General features: G+C 40.9%; 1 protein-coding gene across 4 annotated transcripts in view; it reads left to right on the top strand.

Moving 5' to 3' along the window:
• Positions 1 to 24,569, top strand: part of LZTR1 (leucine zipper like post translational regulator 1) — a 38,231-nt gene that overhangs the window by 9,918 nt on the left and 3,744 nt on the right. Inside the window, exons 10-19 of one of the 4 annotated variants that reach the window (XM_075054700.1) lie at positions 6,671 to 6,823; positions 13,487 to 13,597; positions 14,414 to 14,506; positions 15,457 to 15,552; positions 16,608 to 16,791; positions 18,631 to 18,800; positions 20,686 to 20,842; positions 22,033 to 22,159; positions 23,258 to 23,407; positions 23,642 to 23,747. In XM_075054700.1, coding sequence (XP_074910801.1) covers positions 6,671 to 6,823; positions 13,487 to 13,597; positions 14,414 to 14,506; positions 15,457 to 15,552; positions 16,608 to 16,791; positions 18,631 to 18,800; positions 20,686 to 20,842; positions 22,033 to 22,159; positions 23,258 to 23,407; positions 23,642 to 23,747 — 1,347 coding nt within the window. The remainder of the gene's footprint in view (positions 1 to 6,670; positions 6,824 to 13,486; positions 13,598 to 14,413; positions 14,507 to 15,456; positions 15,553 to 16,607; positions 16,792 to 18,630; positions 18,801 to 20,685; positions 20,843 to 22,032; positions 22,160 to 23,257; positions 23,408 to 23,641; positions 23,748 to 24,569) is intronic. The other 3 variants (XM_075054703.1, XM_075054702.1, XM_075054704.1) reach the window with 3 other exon arrangements.

Genomic DNA, 24,569 nt, shown 5'->3' with positions numbered 1-24,569 from the left:
GTCTCTCGAAATTGTTGACAGTGCTTCGCTGTGACATGGAGGATGGGAAAACTGCTTAATAAGTAGAAGAGGGGAAACTAAAGTGGAACAGGTCGGAACTTCAAAAATAAACCAGGAACTCCTATTTTTATGCTTTTAGGATGTCTCCAAAATGAATATCAAGACATGCTTTCTGAACTGCACATTTGCAATCCATAGCTCCTCATACCTTTGTCTTGATGCTATAATATATGTACATATATATTTTACAGAGCACACAGAGCTATTCTTCCTATCTTTACTGTTAGATGATCTTCACAGCTGGGGGTTCTACTTTTCTAAGGCAGCCAGAGGTATATCATGTCTGAGTCCTTGCCTGCCTGCATAACACTGCCAAAGCTTCCTGAGGTGCTGGATTTCCTTTACACAGGGCTATCAGAGGATTTAAAAAAGAATTTAAATAGATTTTTTTTATTGGCCTCCTATTTTCCTATTGAACTGAAAACACCCTTGGCTTTCTGAAGAAGGTTGGAACAGCATAAAAAATCAGCAGGCAATAAGAGGGAAGATGCCCCATCTTGCACAGTTGCTTTCCAGCAGACACACACATGCACGCGGCAGTCTTGGTTGTGCTACAGCAGAGGAGTGTTTTGCAGGGAATGACAGAGGAGCTCAAGGTCTGGGAGGGGCGTGTGTCCATTTGTGGACACAGTCCCGCAGAATCAAAAGTGATGTTTAGAAACAGCCACTGCCTCATAGAGGACAAAGTGTCATAGGAAGAGGACGAAAATTTTCCTTCCTTGCTATGCTTAAAGAAGGTCAGTGCATAGGATAGTTAAACTGTCTGTGGATTTTTCCCCTGTTACCAGGTGAATTACCGTCATCTCCCCAGTGACTGCAGGTACTAGCGAGCAATCTGTCGTTCCTGAAGTTACAAGAGAAACCTCTAAAACTTGGCCTGTGAAACATTTCAGTCTCACAATTAGGCCTTTGAAAGGCAAGAGCAATAAAAATTTCTGACTTTCAAAGCTCTTGATTTTTCTTTTAATAAGCAAAAAGGGAGGTTAATGTGTTGGTAACCTTCTCTGGCTTACTTTGAGGCACAGTTCTGGAGTTTTTCAGATGGATTACAGTGACGTGGTTTGTGGGCAGCTAAGAAAGATTAAAAGGACTTACTCATCCTACTGTGGATGAGTCTGCCACAGTCTCCCTGTGCAGAGATCAGTTACACCCACTGAGGTATCTTCAGGCAAAAGAAACATGTTATTATGTGAACAAAACCCTGAATTCCTGCAATGAGGCCCCAACAAGATCTGCCTTCAGATGTGGTGAGTGTAGCTGTCAGGGTATCATGTTCTGCTAGGAGAGATAAAATTTAGCATTTCACAGTCCAAAGAGTAGACTGATACTTTTAATGTTTATAAATCATAGGTAGTGTTCAGACTTGTATCCTTTTTAGAAAATGTTTTTTAAAAATTTAAGATCTTCGTACCAGTGACCTTTTCATGTTTGTGCTCAGTAAGCTGGAGACATCTTGAAAACGTTAGCATTTATAAAAACCTGGTTATCAGAGTAGCTGTGGTTAATATTGTTGCACAGCTCCATTTCTGTTTGTCAAGTCTACATTCATATCCCTTCTGAGGGATGTTTATTACATGCTTTTACAGAATTCTCCCACAGAAGACAAAATGCAGGCTTATGTGGATGATAGGCAGAAGGAATGTATTTCTGTAGCTCACTCACCAGTAAGAAGTTAGAACAATACAGTATTAATATGACTCACATTAAATGGGTATAATGTTGGATAACTGAAGGTTATGAAATATGGTTTTGAATGAGGAGTAGTTACTCTGCTTAGGTCCTTTAGGGACTGGTTCTTGTCATTGCATTGCTATAAACTTTTGTCAACAACCTTGAAAGAAAACAGAAATCACAGCTTTCCCCTAATATTTATTAATTGTCCAGATTGTTGCCAATTAATGATTAAAATAGCTGTCCACTCAGAGTGATTTGGATTTCTTCTTAAGGTGGGCACAAACAATATGTATTTCAGTATGTATGTAAAGCAATACATCTAAGAACAGGGTGTGTGGTCAATGTTTAATAGTTTCCCTTACATTATCCCTGGAAACAATGACTTAAAAACCTTAGTCATTGTGGGTAGCTGAGACTAGCTCCCTGTAATGTAAAATGGCTGGAAGTGCTGATGATATTCTTGGCTCCAGAAGCCAACATAGGGTAGTATCATTTAGTAACATAAATACATTATCCCTGTGTTTATTAGTCAGATCTTCCAGTATAACATCTCACCATCTTGTGTTCACAAATCAAGGAGGTTATTCAGAGAGGAAAACTGAACATGATTGAAGATTGGGAAACACAGTGACCAGCTGTGAAGTGTAGTCTCTTTTAGGGAAGGTTTAGGAACTTAATTCTTCGCTGGCTTACCTGGGGAATAGAGGCATTTTAATCTGTTGGTAAAAGATGAAGCAAAATCCAGTGGCTTAAAGTTGAAACTAGAAATATTCAGACTAAAAAAAAGGAAATAAAAATTTACAAATTGTAAAGAATGAGGTTAATGATTCATTGGAACATTTTATCAGAGCTTTTCGGTAGATTCTTCACTATGTCTAAACCAGGATTTGATACTTTCTAACAAGAAAGTTTTCCTAAAAGAAAGGCTCCATTTCAGTACTACTTCAAGGAAGTCTTCTAGGTTGTTTTATGCAGGAAGTCAGTTTAAGATCCCAAAAGCACTATTGTGGTAATTTGATTTTTGAATACACACCACAGTGCCAAAAAGAAGCAAATGGTTGGTCACTTGATTTTTGTTGTCTCTTGTTAGATTTCAGCATATGATCTTTTGAGACATATTCATTGGATTTGGCAATACTGGCTTATTAAACTGTGCCTAATCCTCTCTGATGAATTACACATTAACACTACTTTTTAGATTTGCAACTGATACATTAAAATGATTTTAAAGGAAAGAGTGTTTACTATTATTACAGCTGTAAATAAGTTACAGATTGTCTCATATTCTGACCTTTGCAGTTATAATGGCACGTGTTTGAATGTTATTGTTAAAGAATTAACCTCCCTGTTTCCATGCTGTATTCTCCAGTGATTGTCAAATGGAAAAATCTCATCTTCAGTGCAGAGCAGAATATCAAATGATGTCTGCTGTCCCATCCCCTATTACTTACCATAACCAGAACTGTGAAATCTCTAGAAGAGCTGATATCACAATAAGCTTTTGTTATTTATGACTTTGCTTTTGTATCTAGTGATCTATCCTGTGTTGTAGGTTCCATCATAATGTCTTCAACCTTCTATCCTCTGCCACAATCTGTGACAATCCTTCTTCTGTATTAACTGCTTCATATGAGGAAGTGGTACTTACTGAGGTGATCAGCTGCTTTACACCATTGTTAAGCTATAATAGATAAATTTATGTTGGCAACGTAGTTATGATGATCTCAGTACATACATTGCAGACAAAATATTTTTGACTTGCTAACAGTAGTGCGGTGTTGAAGATTGCATGAGGAGTTTTGAGAAGTCTCTACCACCATAAGGCTTTAGGAACAGGCTAGATGAACCTCTCCCAGAAATGAAATAATTATTGTTGACCCTGGTTGGAGCAGAGGAATGGAAATAGCCTTTGATGAGGTCCTTTCCAAGTATCTGTGACAGATTTTTAATTCCCTGTTTTCTTGTATGGTACAATCAGGAAAATAAGAGGGGAAAAGAAAAGGCTAAATTTCAATCTTAGATGTAAATTAAATTTCCATCGTAACAAGAGCTAAGCTGGGCTTCCAGACCTGGAGTATGCTACAGAACAGGAGGAAGTCTTGGAATCACAAAAGCCAGGTAGCTTGGAAGGCACTTCCAGAGGTTTCGAGTCTAACCTCGTGCTCAAAGCAGGTCTGGTTAGGGCAGGTTGCTCAGGACCTTGTCCAGTCCATTTCTGTGTTGTCTCTAAGGACAGAGATCCAACAGCCTCTCCTGGCTTCTATTCCAGTGTTTGTCCACTATCATGATAAAAGACATCTTCCTCTCATTGAGAAAGAAATTTCCCATGCTCTAACTTGTGTCTGTTGTCTCCTGTCTTTCCACTGGGCGCCTCTCAGAAGAGTGGCTTTGTCTCGTCTGTGCTCCTCCTGTAGGTAGCTGCAGACAGTAAGGTATCTCTTTTGCCTTTTCTTCTCTCGTGCATCATGTGCTTCAGCCCCTGACCATCTTGGTAACCCTCCACTGGACTTGTTTATGTAGGTCAATGCCTTTCTTGTACTGGGGGGCCCAAAACTGGGCAGAGTACTTCAGATGTGCTCTTACAAATACTGAATAGAGGAGGAAAAATCCCTTCCTTCAACCTGCTGGCTACACACTTTCTGATACGGCTGAGGATGCTGTTGGCCTTACTGCAGGAGAACACTGCTGAATCCTGTTCAGCTTGTTGTCTACCGGGTCTTCCAGGGGTTTCTTTGTACAGAGCTGTTCTCTAGACAGCCAGTCACCAGCCTGTGTCATTGCAAGGAATTACTCTGTCCCAGGGGCAGGAGTTGGCTGGGAGGCGCAGATCACTGCTTGGGCATCGGTCAGCAGGCAGTGAGCAATTGCATTGTGCATCACTTGGGTCTAATTTCTTTTTGTTATATTCCTTTTCGTTACTATTATTATTATTGTTACTATTATATTTAATTTTATTTTAGTTGTTAAACTATTCTTATCTCAACCCACGAGTTTTACTTTTTTTTTCCCGATTCTTCTCTCCATCCCACTGGGAGGGGGGAAGAGTGAGCAAGCAGCTGTGTGGTGCTTAGTTAAACCATGACATGGTGGAAGTAGCTTCCAGGAGGATTTGCTCCATAACCTTCTTGGGATGGAGGTGCGGTTGACAGGCCTGTGGTTAGCTGGATGCTCCTCCTTACAGGTGAAAGAAGCCTTTGCCCAAGCTATATTCCTAGGTTCATATCATGCCAGGTTTTTAAAAGTAATAGGTGCTTCATGGATTATAAACAGCACTTTGTTTACTCTCAGGTACCTACAGCCATAAGCTAGGGTAGATGAGTCCATTGCCATAATCTGAAAGGAATAACTGTCTGAGGAAAGGCATAATAAAGCCCTTCAGCATTTGCCGCCTTCTCTTTGTTTATTTGCAGAGCTGTATGTCTTGAAGTTCACTCTAAAATGAGTCTCTTCCAATTTTGGCTGAAAAGCATATAGATTTTCTGCACACAGCATGTGAAAACATTTTAAATCCTTAAACCTCCTTGAACTTAACAAATATCCAAAGCTCTGTCTGCCCATCTGTTTGAGACTTTTATGCTGTCGCCTGGTATGATAGTGTAGAAGCATCTCTTGAGTATAAACAGCTACCAGTAGCAACATCTCATTTGGACCTGTTGTGGCTTATGGTTTTCTTCCAGTTTCAGAGGAAAAATAGGTAATTTTTTTTACCTTTTAGTTTATGTTGGTTTGCCAGGTTTGCTTGGTGGTGTCTTTAGGTCTTTTTCTTTCATTTTGGCTTAGTGTTTTTAGTGGTATTGGAGGATAGAGAGCCTCATCAACGTTCCTAGATTGTGAAAGAGATCTGAGCACATCTTTGCTGGCTTTGGAGTTCAGTGCAGCAGTCAGCTTCCTTAGTACCCGCTTATTCCTATGTAAGTGTGAGGCGAGTTAAAATTGACACAATTATAAATTTATTCTGTAAATATAAGAAGGCTTCTGAGAAGCTGAGAGAATGAGAAAGAATAGCCTTGAAACAACTGCAGTGGATTTGACTTTAGCTATTTCCTAGTATTGCACATAGTGTTGAAATTTCAATCTGAAAAAGCACTGAAAACGTGTTAGAAATGCTTTGAGAAATGAATAAGAGATAGAAGATAAGCACTGAAAACAACACAAGTAGTCACAACCTGCAATAGTAGTATAGCTAATATATTCGTCAGAGCCAAGAGATGCATCTCACAACAAGAAAGTTACATTTTTGTAACTGACCCAGATCTCTTGAGAGAGGTACGGAAGAGTTGTATCTGGACCATGAACAGGGCCAGCTCAAGCTTGCCCCTTGAGGACTGCATGGCTCTCTGGCAGAGCAGTGGTGGCTGCATTAGCTCTGTGTGTGTTGCCTGTTGTCACGCTGTGGTGTAACCATCAGCCGTAGAAAAGGTTTTACTTTGTCATCTTCCGAATGTGCTAGTCAGCTTTTACATAAAGTACAGGTTGTCACTTTGTGGTGATCCATCTGCCCGTTTTTTTCATCAAGCCAGCATTGTGGGAAGTCTGTCTCAGACTGTGGGAATAGCTGATGGATATTGCCTCTTTGCCATCTTTGTTCGTGATCTGCATTCTTCCTACCTGCAGTAAATAAAACCCTCAGCTTCTCATGAAGAACCATGGGGGGAAGAGGGCAGACAAAAAGCAATTAGTGCGTAAGATTTTAATTGCTGTGTACCTCTGTCATTGCAAAAAAAAAAAAGAAAACTACACAGCTAATTTGTTAAATTGTTCACACAGTGACAGGCTCCAAAAGAGACCATGGTGCTTTCTCTGGACTGCTTCTGTTCTGGATACATGGCATGATCTTTTGGAGCTTCAGCTGCACGGGGACTCCTGCTCCGTGTCCAGTCTCTCATGCCTCCCATCTATACTTCTACACACTATTGTTTTTAAATCTTGTAACCAGGTGTCCTATCCAGAAGTGGCTGAGCGAGTATCTGCCCCAGAAGAAGCTCCCTCCTTGCCCTTGGAAGAACATGGTTTAAAAAAATCTCGGGATGTATTTGGTTTAGATTTCGGCATAACAACAGTTAAACAACCACCTACAGCAGACTCAGAGGTAAATAAAGAAACACTTGGAAGTGAAAAGGACTTCAAAAATGCAAATTAAATTTATTCCAGGAGAGAGAAATAAATTCCAGCCTTGTATATGCTTTTTCTCCTCCACTCCTTTTTTTTCTCTCCTTGAAATTTATCTTGAGCTATTTCAGCTTAAACTGTAATCTAAAAACCATTTAAGCCTTGACTCTGCACGTGCAAGTTCTAAATTGCATATAGAAAACTAGTGTTGACCCCTGAGTGGAAACTATTCATTTGATTTAATTTTACTTTTACATTGATAAAACTTAATTTATGAAGGGCTTCAGGTGAAGCTGAATGTATTCCTGGTGAGGTTAAAATTTAAATCAATGAGTTTACATAGGGGTTTGCACAGGTTTAACTCAGTTTATTTTAAAGTATGTGGAATCAGTCCCAGAGATGATGCTCAGGTCTGCAATCTCAACTATTTGAATGATTGATTACTAGGCGCTCTAGCATAGGGAGAAGCAACACTAATACACAGCTTTTTAAGTCAAATCAGAACCCTCATGAGCATCACAGGACAAACTCAATTCGTGCTGTCTAGACAGGATATGGAGTGAGTTTGAGCACAAGAAATGGAAAAAGAAAAAAAAAAAGACTTCTGGAATACTTGAATTTTGAAAATGACGGCTCAAACCATGGCAGTGTGGAAAGGTATACTGAAAGCGAAGCAAAGGTGACTGATGAGATCTGCTTTTGAAAGCAAAGATTCCAGCTTGAAAAGAGCCTCGGATTGCAAATCTCGTTAACCTTAAAGAGAAAACGTTCAACAGATGAAACAGGGCATTGTATCTCAGAGAGGGGTGCCAGCCCGGATCATCAGAAGTGTCAGGATTGAATCTAAAATTCTTTTTGTCAGGCTTTACTAATAAAGTAAGGAGATCATGCTGATTGAGAGGTAAGTATAGGAGCTAGAGCTGACAAATACATTCAGGCTGACAGTGCATCTTAGTCTGTGATTTTTAGCATTCTCCTATGCACTGGGAGTGAGAAGAATGATAGTCCTTTGGATTTGCACATGACTATCTGGAGTTGCACCAGCAGAAACCCTTACTGAAATTACAGTTATTGCAAATCAAAACTATAGTTTTACACAGATTATCTCACCTGCCAGACTCAAGTTATGTTTGCACAGTGCTGGCTTAAGGCAGGGGTTGTTACTATATCAGGAGGACTTGACCAGTAGGTATACTGGTATGCCTTTATCGTTAAGCATACCTAACAAGCCTGGCTCTGTTTATCACTATAATCTTGAGTGCAGTTCTCGCCCTGTTATCGGGAATATTTACACTAAGGTACATCAGGGAAGGGTTTCCATCATCTGAAGAGAAGTGAAGGTGTGGGAGGAAGCGTCTGGTGGACCACAGAACTGGCAAAGCTCTTGCTCTCCCCTCATGAAAACAGCCCATCTCAGCTACCTCTACACAAACACATGTGGCTTGGGAGACAGGGGGAATTAGAAGGTCATGCACAGTTGCAGAGCTGTGACCCTGTTGGACATGGTGAGATAGCTGACATGACCAGAAAGACAGGCTGGGAAGGTGAGGAGAAGCGGTTGTGCTCCATGTGAAGGAGTGCCTGGAGCTTTGCCTTGGGATGGGTGGTGAGCCAGTTGGGAGCTAATGGGTAAGGATCAAAGGATAGACCAACATGGATAACACTGGAAAGATTTTAGCTTCTAAGCAGCAGGAAGAGAGTGCTGACTTTTAGCAATTTAGGACATGGCAAAGTCTAAACAGAGTTTTGTGGGATTGTGAAGGCACAGTGGTCTACTACCAGCAGGACTTTGGAACTTGACAAGGTGAAACACTGGGAGAGAAGAGGGCAAGAGGAGATCTCAGGAAAACTGTCCAAAAAAACGCCCTGACAGATTCATAGCATGAAGTGTATATTCATTACTTGGCAGCTCTTAAGCAGAAATCTGCACTTCTCCATACCGCATTCAGAGCCCTAGCAGCTGGACTTAGAATGCAGAAAGTACCAGAATAACCTTAAAATTTTACCCAGAGCAGCAGCTGAAAGATACCCTGCAAACTGTGCACATGCTGTTAGTCTACTGTAGTCTTTCTTTATGATCTCAGAAAATTAAAACAATTTCTTTGAGCTTCTTTGCCAGCTGTAAAATGAGGCTGACCAACACATTCCCATGTCACAAGCAGGATGTGGAACAGTTGATGAGACTGTGCTTGTAAGAGACGGAAATTAGGATAAATGTGTTATATTGCAAAACAGAGGCTTAGTTTCATGTTCACGCTATGCTGTCTTTGTTTCTCTGAGAGCAGCAGTTCCTAATGGTAACCTTGGCTTATAGTGTCGTGAGCAAGGAGTCATTCACTGTATATTTGAGTGATAGACTTGTTGTCTAAGACAGTTCTAATAAACTGCAACTAGTAATAATCCTTTACTTGTGCAGATGGATGGAGTACAAATATGCAGACCATCGGGAGAATCCATAGGAAAGCTGTAAGAGCAATCAGCAAACATGACCCCATTGAAAAGCTGAAAGAGCTGGAGATGCCTAGTGAAGGGAAGATGAGAGGTGAAGCATACATTTTGAAACGCAGGAACAGTTACTGCGGAAAGGAGGGAAAGAAGCTCTTTTCTGTGGTTCTGGTGGGTAGGACAAGAGGTAATGTGATTAATGCTTAAATTGCACCAAGGAAGGAGTAGCTTAAACAGGAAAAAACATGGTGCATCTTTTTCTACCTACACAATTATTTGTAGTAGAGTGATTGTGTGTTGAAAATTGGGGTTTCTGTACTCTCTCTTAGGCTCTGACAAGGGATTGTGATCCAGTGGCTGCAATCCTGTAGTGCCTTTCAAGTCTTAAGACAGGTTTGCTCTGTTGTAGACAGTGATTCTTGTCCCACCTTTGCACAAACTGACCTTCTTGGGGTTTTATCAAATCAGATTTGGCTGTGTGCACTAGTACAAGGGATGAGACTTTGCTCAGTAGTGAGTGTTGTGGTTTAACCCCAGCCAGCAACTGAGCACCATGCAGCCGCTCAGTCACTTCCCCCCCACCCAGTGGGATGGGGGAGAGAATCAGGGAAAAAAAAGTAAAACTTGTGGGTTGAGATAAGAACAGTTTAATAGGACAGAAAGGAAGAAAATAATAATGATAATAATAATAAAATAACAATAATAGTAATAAAAGAATTGGAATATACAAAACAAGTGATGCACAGTGCAGTTGCTCACCACTCACTGACTGATGCCCAGTTAGTTCCCAAGCAGTGATCCACACCCCCAAGGCCAACTTCTCCCAAGTTTATATACTGGCCGTGACATCACATGGTATGGAATACCCCTTTGGCCAGTTTGGGTCAGCTGTCCTGGCTGTGTCCCCTCCCAGCTTCTTGTGCCCCTTCAGCCTTCTTGCTGGCTGGGCATGAGAAGCTGAAAAATCCTTGACTTAGTATAAACACTACTTAGCTACAACTGAAAATATCAGTGTGTTATCAACATTCTTCTCATACTAAATCCAAAACATAACACATACCAGCTACTAGAAAGAAAATTAACTCCATCCCAGCCAAAATCAGGACAGTGAGGAAGACACAGATATATAAATATCTGCATAAAAGAAGCTCAGATTCATTTCTTCTGGTAGGTTATAAGCCACCTGAATTACCTCAGCCTTAAGCAGGGCAAACCACATGGTTTCACCAGCACATGTCCTGTGAAATACAGGTCCATGGATGGTGAGCAGAGCGATGACTGTTCCCTCTGGTGTTTAAAATAAGACCACATAACTCCAACCCTCCCATGTTGGACTGCTGAATTTGGCATGCAGGGCATAGTTTTGTGTGTCTGTTTTTGTGAATTTCCTCGTGGACTCTTCCTCCGCAGCATCCCATGCTGGGAGGATTTCTGACCATCCGGGCTAGCAAAATAGATATTATTTCATGTCTGTTCCTTATAAACTCTACCTGGGTTGAGTGTATTCAGCAGCTGGATTTGGCAGCTTGGGAGGTCTCCCAACAAAAAATTCAAGATAGGGCAGGCTTTTGGCATCTGGTATTGGTGGATAAGGAACACGGAGCCCAACATATCTCTCCAGCTGTTTATGCTCCTGAGCTCTATTAACCTTTTTGCCCTGAATATTTTCTTCTTGAGGACTCAGCTGCCCTGGTTTGCACTGGGCCAGAGTTTTTCTTTGGCCAAAGCCTTGGTCCTGGGAGGGCAGAGCGTTGTTCTCCTTGAAGGTGGTATCGGTATCTCACTGTTTGGCTGGGTTGCCATCACCATGTGAGGGTTTGTGCTGGCTTGAACTCTGCTATTCTGATTCAGCAAGACAAATACCCTGAAACCCTCAGCTGCACAATGTTTTGATGAACTGTATATGGCCTTTCTTTTTCTGGGCTATCCTTTCATATTTTACATTTCTCTTACTACTCACTTTAAAAATGTGGTATGTATATTTAAAAAGTAGAGTTGTTGATTGCTTAAGTTATTAGTAAGTGGCAAAGTTCTGGTTCCTTGTCCACTCTGCTACCAACCATTACAAATTAAAAATCATTGTTACAACATTCCTTACAGATCGTTTGAGTTAAATATGATGCGACAAGCAAGTATGGTGTTACTTGTTTAGATATTCAGATGATTCATATTTCCTTTCTGGCATCAATTGTTAAAATGCTGTAAGTTTTTTTGATTGAAAAAAAATGTGGTTGTTAAATACAATAGCTGCTTTTAAAAGCAAATACTAGAGAATATTGAGAATTATTTCAATTAAAAACAAAGCTAAAGTATTATTTTTTTAAAAAAAGAAGACAGACAGGGAAAATTACCTGAATAAGTATAAACCAGGTGGCCTGCATTTGGTCTCTGGCAGAATAGTTTGGGTTTTTTTTGTTTTGGTTGGAGAGTTAGTTGTAAGGAAGATATTAAAAGACAGCTAATATCAGCCCATCTAGTTGTGTGGAAGTAGGTCTTGGCAAGCAAACTTCATCTTTTGGGATGAGGTTGGAGGTCCAGTTGATAAAGGTCACTGATGTATTTTTAAACTACTATAATATGTTTGATTTTTTTCAGTCAGTGCATCTTAATTAATGGGATTACTACTAAGAACAAATAGAGGCCATATAAAATAGATTATACTTGACAGTAATCTCATCCTCTTTTGGAGCGTTATCAAACAGGGGCCCAGCAGGAATGTACTAATAGATCAATATTATTCTATAATCGTCCCATCACAGTATTTATTAGCACCACCTAAAGTTTCTTTGATAAAGTATCCATGAAGTATGCTGGAGACAGAAGATATCTTGTTTATCCAAGATGGCGTGTTAAACTGGCACAGGCAAATGTGCATTTTAAGGTGACCAAATCTGTGGTTTGTACATCTGAGAAAAAAAAACAAAAACCAGGTCCTAGTTATTGCATGGGGGATTGTATCCTTAAAAGCTGTAGTTTGAAGAAAAGAAAAAGTCATGGAAAGTCTGGTGAGTAACAAGCTAAATGAGACCGTTGTGTGATGCTGTGGTAAAAGGGATAAGTCAGTGGTAATGAAAAATGCCAGTCAGCATGGTTTCCTGGAAAATATGTCTCTCCAGATAAACATAATCTTGTTTCATGTCTGAGTTTACTTGAGTGGTGTCTATAAATATGTACAAGAAGAGAAGATTTCTTATACCAGGGGACTTTTTTTTCATAGGCAAAGATTTAATGAGATTTGCTGCCTGGAAGACAAAACAAGCCTGATCAAACTAGGAAAAAAAAAAAAAAAAAAAGAAGTTACTATCACCACTTGAAGACTTTATATGAGTCATCTCAGTGAGATGTGTTAATTTGATCAGATACCTTTTGTGTAACCTAAGAAGAAATGGGTAAAAATTATGTGGTCTGTCCCGTGCAGGAGGGTCATGGCAGCTTTGACTTGCAGTGACTCCTTCCCACTTCAAAAATCATCCAATTTTGCAATTCCAAGGCGAACTGTGTGTTGCATGGAATGGTGCGAACTCTCGGTCCTATAAATAGATGGGGCTTCATGTGGTGTGGGGTGGCTTTTTTTTCTGCGGACCTGGCTTGATGGAGAAAGGAGACTTGACTCCGTGGTGCCAGCTCTGTAAATGTCTCCAACTTTGGGCTTCTGTGCAGAATCTGGCATTGTTGGAGGAGCTTGTTAGCCAGATGGTTCAGCCCCAGCAAGCTGTGGGGAAGGCGTGCATCTACAAGCCTGGAGTTCAATATCCTGCCGAGATAGATGTTCGTTTACCTTTCAAGTTCCCAGTAATATTCAGCACAAGCTCTGAGTTTGCATAGTGATCACATTTGCAAAATCTGTTTATTTTTAGAAGTGCGTTTTATTTTTCTATGTAAAACTTAGCGCTGAGTCTGAGTTTGGTAAATGATATATTTTGTAACTATCATGATATGTAGAGCCCTGTGTATGTACCATTCTGATTAGAAGGTGCAATGAATAGGTGTTTTTAAATGTGACTGGAAAGTATGTTCTAGATACACTAGGAAACAATCCTAAATAATAATTGTCAATCTTAGGATGCAAGCTTTCATGTCACTTCAGACTACATTGATTTTCCCTTCTCAATGTTGATCTCTTGCAAGTCCTTTTTCTTGGGAGAAAAAAAAGTCTTTTATTTATTCCCTCACCTATTTTGTCCTTTTCTTTCCCTAGTTACCCAGTGGGAGACTCTTCCATGCTGCAGCTGTTATCTCAGATGCTATGTACATCTTTGGTGGTACAGTCGACAATAACATTAGAAGTGGAGAAATGTACAGGTTCCAGGTAATTCACTGATAAATGTACTCAAACATCCACACAAATTCTGCATGAATCCTTCTGGCTCTGTCTCCAGACACAGCAGAGTTTCTGGTTTGGCTCATCGTGAACTTGATGGCTTTTGTTTTGCATCCTTCCTGCAGGCAGCCTTTGCATTTCAGATTCAGCTGCCAAAGATTAATGTGTATCTTTAAAATCTCTTGAGAAATGTTATCTGGACAGACATTTTGGTAAGGCCAAGCTCTCCAGTGCCTTCTAAAGTCCTAACAGAGATCATGACAACTTATTTTGACAAATTATTGAAAAGTGTATCAGACAGGATTTGCCAGGATGATTAACTGAAAATTGACTGTTCCTCTTCATGTACTATCATGTTCAGGGTTCCTGGGCCAGAGCATTTTGTATTGGAGTTTTATCTTCATGCAGCATTCCCACTTCCACCCCCGCAGTAACTATGGGAATTTTAAATTTTAAATTTCAAGATACTCACAGCAGGTCAAATCCCTCCTTACACTCAAGGTTATTTTTATTGCGTGGGACCCTCAGACAAGTCCTGAGGGCAGGTGGGACTCCTAGCCACCAAATCCTGAAATCTGCAAGTTGTGGTGAGACATAATTCTTCCATGTTACTGTTATTTTTCATTACCCTCACCACAGAGGAAACCCTTGCATGTGTTTGGTTTGCTTGTTATTTTCTGCTTTATATACTACACTGAGGTTGAGCTAGTAAGAAAATCCAGTGCTAGTATATGTAACTATAGTGCTTTTGGATATAGCCATTTGAAATGAATTCTGTCTTCTGTGGGGTTTTATTTTTTTTAGTTTTCTTGTTACCCTAAATGCACCCTACATGAAGATTATGGAAGGCTATGGGAAAACAGGCAGTTCAGTGACTTGGAGTTTGTTTTGGGAGAGGTGAGTAGAATTTATTGAAAAGCTGCCAACGGGGGTGTTACTGCATGTGTAGCGTGTTTGCTGGGAAAAAGCAAATTGTACAATGATTGTGCCAGAAACCCTGGGAATGAAGTTTTAAGAGCAGCAACACTGGTGAAAATGATGTCTGTCTGGTTTAGTAAGTTACACTAATCCAGATGAATTTCTAAAGCTGCAAAGGAGAAGAAACTTCTAAACTGAGAAGATCTGTGCATCACTGAGACATAACCTGAATTTATCAGAGCACATTATATATAGTTGCAATATGAAAATGATACTAATAACCTTTGTACTCCGAGGTTCCAGCTGCCTCCTGGAAAGAGTGGGCTAGGGTTTGCAGATCCATGTGTCATTTCAAGACCCATTTTTAATTACTGAAATAAAATAGAATGAGAAAAAGCAGCACAGGGCAATGATTCTGTAGTAATGAAAACAATTACAAAATTTAAAAAGAACATGTTTTCTGAAGAAAAACATGAGAAATTTGAACTTACCTGCATTCATTTTGCAAAAAAAAGTTATAAAATGCTTTGCAGAGATCAGATAACAGATCCTCAACAAGAGATGAAGTAGATTATGAAGAACAATAGCAAAAAACCACACTGTTGTTTTGAAAAGAGAAAATTAAACTGAAAATCAGATGCAGCAATAAGAAGCAACGTCTGTGTCGCTGAACCTACGCAACAGCTTCCACTCAGTGAATGTAACAAAGACTGTTTCCAAATGGTGTTTGCCATTAGCCTTTAGGGAAAATAGGTGTTGAATTTCATCTGTATGTGCAGAGCAGATGCAAGGTTGCCTTTGATTCTAACTTAAACTATAGGTATAGTAACCTGGAGTTCAGCCCAGGTTTTTACAACTTCTGCCATCTGCCACCATCATGTGATTTGGGAATAAAAGTTTAAAATGTATCCTTGCTTTGCCTTTGACAGAAGGAAGAACGAGTCCGAGGGCATACCGCAATAGTTACAGCTCGCTGCAAGTGGCTGAAAAAGAAAATCATACAGGCAAGGGAGAGGTTGAAACAGGTGAGTAGTTTGGAAAAGTAATCTTATGGCAAGGTAGTGCTTATTCTGCCCAGTTTCCGAAATAATGTTGTCAGGAAAAAAATAGTATCTGCTGAGACAGATGTAGGACCAGAGCAGCATCTGATGCTAAGGTGCTCTTGAGCAAGTAAACTAAAGACGATAATTAGTATTAACATAGGCTACTGTAACATGGAGGAGCCAAAGTTAATCCAGTTATCTGGATTTGGCGGTATGGTTCTTGGGAGCTCTCATAGCTGTCTAAGTTCTAATCTAAAACCCCTGAAGAGGTATGCGTACCCCTCCTTCTGGGGAGGGTAAAAGCTGCATGTCATTGGGGTAGCCTGCCAGATTAGACAGATTAGAGGGAAGGCAGTGTTAAGGTTTTGAGGCTGGCTGTGTTCTCTTCACTTTAGTATTTCCTGACTTTTTCCAGAGTTGAAGGTCTGGTGCCTCTGGTTCATTGTCTATTAATTTTAACTGCTTACAGCTTTTCAGCAGCAAACACTTATTGCTCTTGAGGAAGTGGTAGCACACAACCTGCAGTAAGACATATGGATGCCTCGTTGCCCCTTAGTTAATTGCTTTGCCGTCCCACAGCCCTCCATCTTCACTGGAAAAGGCTGTGGGGAAAGGCTGTCAAAGTGAACCTTGAAAGTAACAGACTGGCTTAAAATGCTTCTGTGCAGCACTTTGAGCTCTGACTTTGCAAGGCAGGGGTCTGTGGAACCTGCTCCTACATCTTCCTTCTCCAAGGAGAGTTGATGTTCCTGCTGAGGGCAGAAATGTGAGCTCAGTGGAATTCATTCCTCCCTTTTTCTGAGTTCCGGCTTTTGAGCTTTATCCAGGAGCTCACATTTGTTGTGATCCATGTTTGTCACAGAATATGGAACAGTAAGTCTAAGACATATGAATTCCTTGTTATCTTGAAGATAAAGAGATCTTGGGTCTTGAAGAATGTGCAGTCATGAGAAGGATCTTTCCTTTGGTTTGATAGTAATGTGTGTGAGCTAACAGAGCCTTGTTGCCATGTTTGAGTGTTTTTTCTGTCTCATTAGAAATCAAAGCAAGATATTGAAGACGAGGGACATGCGACATGTCAGAAGGATGGGATTGGTGGGAATGTCAAGTTGTGCCGCCTGCAGCCACTACTGCAAGTGCCCATCCGAGAGGCTGAGGCGCAACCCTTCGAGGTGCTCATGCAGTTTCTGTATACGGATAAAATAAAATACCCTCGCAAAGGTAGGACAGCAGGATAAAAAAAAAATACTAGTGACTGGGGAGCAAACTTTTATTTTGATACAGAGCAGGATCAAGCATTTGCAGATGATCAATCCTGCTCTAAGCTCTTAATTACTTACCTGAGATTTTTAAAAAAAGCAGATTTCTATCAAAGCATACTATCAGCGCTTTGTTTTTTCCTAATTCTTTTCAAACATCAAGGAAAAGTAGGTTCTTGATCATTCCAAAAAGTGTAAAAAAACCCAAACAAACAAACAAAAATTTCATAGTATTTTGAACATTACTGCAGCCTGCCTGGAAGGACCATGTATCTTGGGTTGGCTTATTTCCTTTTTCTGGTATTGTTTTCATCCGTTGCAAACTGAGCCCACACAGAAAGGCAGAGCAAGCCAGTATTTGTCATCTCTTCAAAATGCCAATCCAAAGGAATGCCTCAAGAAAGGAAAAATCCATTTGATACATTCATTGAAGATCCCTGAGTTAAAAATACTTGTAGGCTGGAAGATAATAGCCAGAGATCTCTCAGCTCCCACACAGCAAATCTAACTCATGGCCATGTTTGAGTGATGAGGTCTGTTGGGCTGTGGGAGTCAGACTGGATACCCAGGGGGGACTCCAGCTGGTGGGGCTGAGGAAGCTGCAGCTGCGTGGCACAGTCAGGTAAAGTGAGGTACATCTATCCTAACGCTGAAAGCTTTGCCTCAGTTTCAGTCCAGGATCTTTCCTTTCTATAAAAGATAATTCTCAGGAAAATAGTGATTTGTATGCAGCTGTCCCACGGCTTTCCCGGCGAGGTGGCCTGCCTGAGAGCAAGCCTAATTAATGAGGACAAGGGAGCCTTCTCATTGGTGTCTGCTGATATTGCCAGAGCCCACTCTCAGCCGATTCACTGATCCTCAGCATGCTCACTTAAGGACAGGATCAGACCAAGGAAAGGGTTATTATTATACTGAGCTCTTCCCTTTGTTACAGGCTTCTTAGGCAGCCAGCTACCCTTCCCCCAGCCCATCAAATGTTCTGCCTGCAGCTTACCCTTCTGCTGGGATCCTCCAATGGCCCTGTCCTGACCGTTTGTATTCCTAGTTGCTCCTCTCAGTTCAGAGAGCAGCACCTTGGGGATCCATCCAGAGGCTGAGCTAATAGAATTGAGCATGCTTATCAAATGGGATTTTCTGATTAGACACAGGGAAGGCACGTGACATGTGAGAAGGCTTTTCTCTATCCAAAAAGTAGTTACAGCAGATGGCCAGAGATCTCCTGTGAGGAGAGCAAAGGCTGTGGAGGATTATTCCTTGAGTTGGTGTCCCTGTAGCCCCATTGCAGTGGCTGTGAGGGTTCCCACCGCCCCTCTCTTACTTCATCCCTCTGTTATAGACCAGCCTGAGATCTGTACGTGCAGAAGCACAGAGTGCCTTCATAAGGGTCTGTCAAAATCGGGGAGCTGGTTGCTAATACTGCAAAAACCCCAAGGACTTCAGCAGAGCTGTTAGCAGCACTTTGGAAAATTGGGCTGCTAGCTTCAGAGCTTGTCAGTGTTTTTAGAGACTTCACTTTGTTTTGAGGGTGTTAGAAAATTGTGATCCAGATTGTCACAAAATCTTTGTCCAAAAAATCTTTTGGGGTGGCTATTTCATGCCTGAATTTTGAAACTCCTTTTTTAGTATCAATTCAGATTTTGTCTAACCAGCAATGGAATTTTTTTCTCCATAACAGTCTTCCAGTTGCTGCACATTCTACCGTTCCAAATGCTCAGGTTGATGTAAAAAGAACCCTACTTTGAGAAGGCTTCCTCTTTTTGTTCTGTGAGCTCTCCAGCGTTTTTCTTTCTCGTAATTTCAGGTCATGTGCAGGATGTGTTACTTATTATGGATGTATACAAACTAGCCTTAAACTTCAAGCTCTCTCGACTGGAACAGCTCTGTCTTCAATATATTGAAGCATCCGTAGATCTGCAGAATGTGCTTATTGTGTGTGAAAATGCTAACAAGCTTCAGCTGGATCAGCTAAAGGTAATCACATTTTACATACAAGGTAACTGAAAAGAAATAAAAAAAAGAATATTTATGTAATTAAAGTTTTGCAAAAGCTATCAGCTGTTGCAAATTCAGTTCTTTCCTATAATTATAGTTGCTTGAGTATATGTTAGTGTGGATTGTCCTGCAGTTGCTCATGAATATTATGTAGGTTTTTTTCACTAAGTGTTTGATATTTTTTGCATATCTGCCCTGCAGGATGTAAAGGGCAGAGTGACTTTGGCTCTTCCTCAATTCACTCTCACTGTAGCAAGATGGAACCAGTGCATTTTCTGGTCCCAGTGTTTTATATGGAGACTGCAAACAGGTTCTTTCACCTGATCTGATGAAAAAACTAAATTCTGTTCTCATGCCTTTGATCTGAAAAACACTCTACTGAAAAAAAAAAGTGTCTGCGATTCTCCGTCTCTGTGTAGTGGGTCAAGGGTTTCTAGGCATTTGCTGAAAGTCATGGTAGAGTCAATACCCCCAGGCTTCAGACCAGGATTTACTGTGATGGTCTGGTTCCCACCAACAGCAGCCAGAGCCAGTTCTGCGTAAAGCTGCAGAGAAGACAATCCTCCACCCCAAGTCCAAGAGTCAGTGCAAGATCATGCAATGCCTGTTTGAGCAGCCTGTGCCCATCAGTTGGCCATATAGCTGACAATTGCAAGCAGAGGGAGGCTAGAGAAACCAGGATGCACCAGCACTTCCTCAGGCACTCTTTATGCACTAGATTTGGGCAAAGGAAAAGCATCCAGGAAGACAGCAGCAGAGTCAGCAGCAAGTATGTAAATGCTGGCACAGCCTTTGGTGCACAGGACCATGATGCCATTAGCTGTCCAGAAGCTCAAGCAAATATCTCAGCATTGTGGATCTAGTGCCAATAATTTCAGATTAGCCACCTACCTCCACCTGCCTCAGCTACCACACAGGGGCTCTTCAACACAACTCCATTTGGTCAGGATCACCCTGAGTTGGCATCCTGTCTTCTCAAGTGCGTGTTAGTCCTCGTGGGTAGGTGCCATCTGCAGAAGGCTGCTCTTTCTGGCATCCTAGTGACTGTTCAAAACATTTCACAGATGGGTCCTCAACAGATCCCTTTGGATCCCAGGTGAAATAACTTGCAGAAAATGGACAGTAGTAATTATTCTTTGGGTGAATTTTTTACTCACCTTATGGTGAGCTGGTATAGATTATATTTTTTGCTTATTCAGGAGTCCTGAGGGAAAACCTTGGATCACACTGGCAAACGGCGTGCCATTGTTTGTCACTTTAACTGTTTAGCATTAGGTCTGGTTCATTTGTCACCTTTCCACCACATTGATTTTTCTAGCAAGTTTGTCATACAAGAACCTACAAGAGCTCTTTCAGACTGTTCGCAGCCTTTACAGAAAAGGTTAAGGCAGAATCCACACAAGGAAGTCCTGCAAAATATCTGTACCCTTAATGGATAGTGTTAAGAGTTAAGGTCTCTTCACCCTTCTAATTAACTTCTGTATCTAATTGTATAAAGAATTATTATGAGATAGCAACCAATCTTAGTTAGCTCCGTGAGGTTTTTGGCATCTCCTGAGATTCCTATTTTAGAAAGCTTCAGAGCAGCTAGATGGGAGACAATTAATCTTTTCCTTGTTATTATTTCTTAGTCATGTTTTTCTAGATGCTTAGAATTGTCCTGAATTTCCTGTTCAAGTAGGAGCCTAAGTTGTCACCTAATAAAGAGGTCGTTGTTTGATAGTTTCAGCTGCAGGATCCAGGTGGAGGGTCATAAGAAAAGGATGGCTGTTTACATGTGTGACATGGTAACATTTATATGATGCTGGAGGGTGACTTCATACAGTAAACCATAATTTTTTAATTAATATTGGTTTTTTTTAAGGAACATTGCCTGAACTTTGTGGTGAAGGAATCACATTTTAATCAGGTAATAATGATGAAGGAGTTTGAGCATCTTTCTTCATCCCTCATAGTGGAGATTGTACGGAGAAAACAGCAACCTCCTGTTCGAACACATTCCGATCAGCCACTTGACATTGGTAACTTTTATGCTTTATAATTAGTTGTGCTATTTTTGCATTGCTAATGGTTTGTTTAGTCTAGCAAACAGCCTAGGAAGTAGACCACTGCAGACCACTGATTCTCCAGTTGGTATAACTGCACTTAGGCTGTTTCCCAGACTAAGACAGGGCATGCCCATTCTTTTTCCAGTGAGCTTCAATCAGAACAGTATCCCCATCAAAATACACGAGAGGTCATGTTAAATATAGTTGTGTTCTTCTTGCAATAAAATATCCTGATTCTTTGAGAAGATAAATAACCTGCACTAATGGTCATGCCTTTCATTTTCATTCTGTGATTGTGCTGGAAGGAGAAGATTTGATTTACAATTCTATTACAGAATTCATCAAGGACTGATCCAGGACTAGCCTTATTCAAGATTTTATCAGCCTGACACACAAGAAAAGGAATGTAACAGTGAAATTTGCTGAGGCCACAAAGTTCAGAGGCATTGCCAGTGTTGATTTGGAATACTGCACAAAAATAATTGGGGCTGGAGAGAAAGATGGGGAAGCCAGTCCTGGAAGGTGAAGTAGAAAGCCTTTGGCCGGCATTTGTCCCAGGGAGAAGAGAGGTGCACCATGCACTGTCCAGGAAGATGGCATAGCCAGCTTCTGTATCCAGAGCTGGAATGGTACAAGAGACCCAAACATCAAAAAATTGAAAGATGAACTTTGAAATTATGAGTGAATTTGGATCAGACTTGTGTGTGCTCTGTTTTGCAGTTATTGTGTATTTTCAAAGGTTAATTAAAATGTTGGATAAAAGAAGCCTTTATTGAGGATTTGGGAAAGCTTTTTCATGAAGAGATGAAATTTTATATTCCTGGTGGTTGGAAATAATGAAAAGAAAAGGGTGGGGAAAAGTCAGATTTCTTTATCTATAGAGAACACCTTTCAGCACAGCCACTGCCAGTGTTTGCTGTCAGCGGTTTGAAAGCAGAGCTGCCAGGTTTGTTCCTGGGACGGGCAGTAGGTAATGGATTGTGATGGGGAAGGATGAAGCTCATTTTGCTCCAGGATTATGAGGAAGGGCCTACCTCAAACTCACCTCAAGGGTCCCTAAGGCAAGAGGGGCTGGAGCTATGGCTTGGCCATATATTAGTTTGGTAGTACCTGGTCACCTGGAACTATCATGTCTTTAACTATTTCATTACCTTAACTTTCAGGAACATCTTTAATTCAGGACATGAAGGCTTACCTAGAAGGAGCCGGGACTGAATTCTGTGATATCATCCTTCTCTTAGATGGCCACCCACGGCCAGCCCATAAAGCAATCCTAGCAGCCCGCTCCAGGTGAGTTGCTGTTTACTAAAACTGTAACAAATACTGTATGTGTAAAATGTAGTGCTGTGCAATCTGTGGGTCAGCTTGCATTTTTTAGAGGGCAGGGAGGAACTTTGTATCCCCATGAAGTGTAAGATGCAGCTTTGCTCAATGAGTGTAATAAGCCTTTAAGCAACGGTGATTAAATATTTTTTGTCAATTTGATACCCAGCAGGGAAAGATAGGAGGAAATTAAAACTGTAGAGATTCTGTAGAGGATGTGTAAGAAGCTGCACTGCAACACAAAGAATCTGTAAAATCACAGGAAGGAAAAAGGGTATAAAACATAAGGCGGTTTCAGTGAAGTGGAAAGCAACAGATGTCCACTGAGGTCAGAAAGAGTCTTCTGATGGTGAACATCCATTTTGAATCCCATGAAACTTGAATCTCTTTCTCACTTGCTGATATTTAATACTGGGTATGAATAAGCGTAACAAAAAATGGTGCATAACAGAGACTAGATTGTTCCCATGCTTTGTTGCAGAGGCAAGTAGTTCACCCTTCTGAAGATGGGTACTATTATCCTTCCTCAGTATGTGGGTGAAGTGGGTTTCTCCTTCGCTTGTGTGTTCTGTGTACCTGCACCTTTGTGTTCTGCCAAACCTTAAGTGTTCACATCAAATTTCTATTACAAATACTGTCACAATTTTTTTCCAGTCCCAGTAATAATATTCAGTATTAGTTACCGAGGTATTTTACCAGAAGCATTTCACAGCTCTTAAAACAGCCCTGCATGATTGGCAGCCTGTAGATACCAAGAAAATTCATAATGCTTTAAGCTCTCTACTGTCTTATGCAAATTAGATGAAAATCAAAGCACCATGTGTCCTAATTTTCTAGAAAAAGAGACAAATTTCAGGTAGTGCTGATGAAAATTGGGGGGATTATATTTGGAGTTCTCTCACAGGCAGACATATATGAAACAATAACTTAGGAGTGTTTTTGCCCAGGTTGTCACCTGAATTTGCTTCTTTGAAAGCTGCAGTGCTTAACAGCAGCCTTTGAACAATACTGCCTTAAACCATCTGTCTGCAGAATGTGTTAAATTAGTTTTACTTCCTTTTCCAGTTACTTTGAAGCCATGTTCCGTTCCTTTATGCCGGAAGATGGGCAAGTGAATATTTCTATAGGTGAAATGGTTCCCAGCAAGCAAGCATTTGAATCTATGCTTAGATACATTTATTATGGAGAAGTAAACATGCCTCCTGAAGACTCCCTGTATCCTTAAATCTAAAGTAATTGAAGCATCTGTCTAAAGTGTATGTACAGCAGCTTAAAGTGTATGTACAGCAGCTCACCTTCCTTTTGCTCTAGATTGCCAGGCACAACTTGGGAGGATTATTGTCGGGGTCGCATTAACAGGCACTCCATTTTAACTTCTGTCATTGACCTGCATTTACAATCAGTGCCGTTACCTTTGCTTTACCTTTTTTTCCTTAATGAGATTAATAGCTATCTCTTTGCTGCACCTTACTATTACGGCTTCTCCAACAACAGACTACAAGCCTATTGTAAGCAGAATCTAGAAATGAATGTCACAGTGGAGAATGTACTCCAGGTAACTGTCCTCAAGCACTTTGAGTAGTCGCTGGACTGAGATACAGGAAAGCCAAAGGGTCTAGTCAAGTGGGTACCCCCAGTGCCAGGTTCACTGAGTTGCTTCCAAACTGACATCCCCTGAGACTGCACAAACCCTTTTAATAGTGGTCCTGTGTGGTTAACACATATGTAGGAGTGCAGCCTTCAGCAGCTTTGCTTCCTTATCTGCTTTTTGTGTCACTAGTGCTCCTGTGCTGAAGTGTTTAGCAGATATGGCTCAACTAGCCAACAGGATGTTCCTCTTGAACTCCTCATCCCCCATTGTCTAAAGGTCTTTTTAAGACGTACCATGTGCTGCTGAGCACTTGTCTACTGGAGAAGGGTTTGGAGTTGTTTGTACCAGGGCAAACAGTGATGTGCAGGTGACATCAGTCTTGTTTTATCAGTAATGCTGACAGGATCTGACAATGAAGTTTAAGCTAACAAAAAAATATTCTGTGATAAGAGGGCCTACAATGCCATCTACTAGGTAGGCAGACCAAATCCTCTGCAACATGAGCAGAATCATTTCTAGTGTTAACTGCTTTTGGCTCTTGCCAGTCTCACTGGGGCACGTCAGGGAACCTGGCTCTGAAACACATCTGCAGTTTCCTACTGGTTATCTCCTGAGGACTCCATACATTTTAAATCCAAGGCTTATTTTTGAATAGTTCAGAAAAGATTCAGCTTTGTAATGAAAAATTGAGATGTTTCCCTAGCTCAGAGGAATTGCCTCCTCTGAGTCAGAACAGTGTTTGTGCACTGTACATCTGAGCTATGCAGAAGGAAAATCACATTGTTG

The sequence above is a fragment of the Buteo buteo genome, chromosome 23, assembly GCF_964188355.1.
Source record: "Buteo buteo chromosome 23, bButBut1.hap1.1, whole genome shotgun sequence".
NCBI classification, from domain to species: domain Eukaryota; kingdom Metazoa; phylum Chordata; class Aves; order Accipitriformes; family Accipitridae; genus Buteo; species Buteo buteo.
Note: the sequence above shows the minus strand (reverse complement) of the source record. Positions and strands in the feature narration are given on the sequence as shown.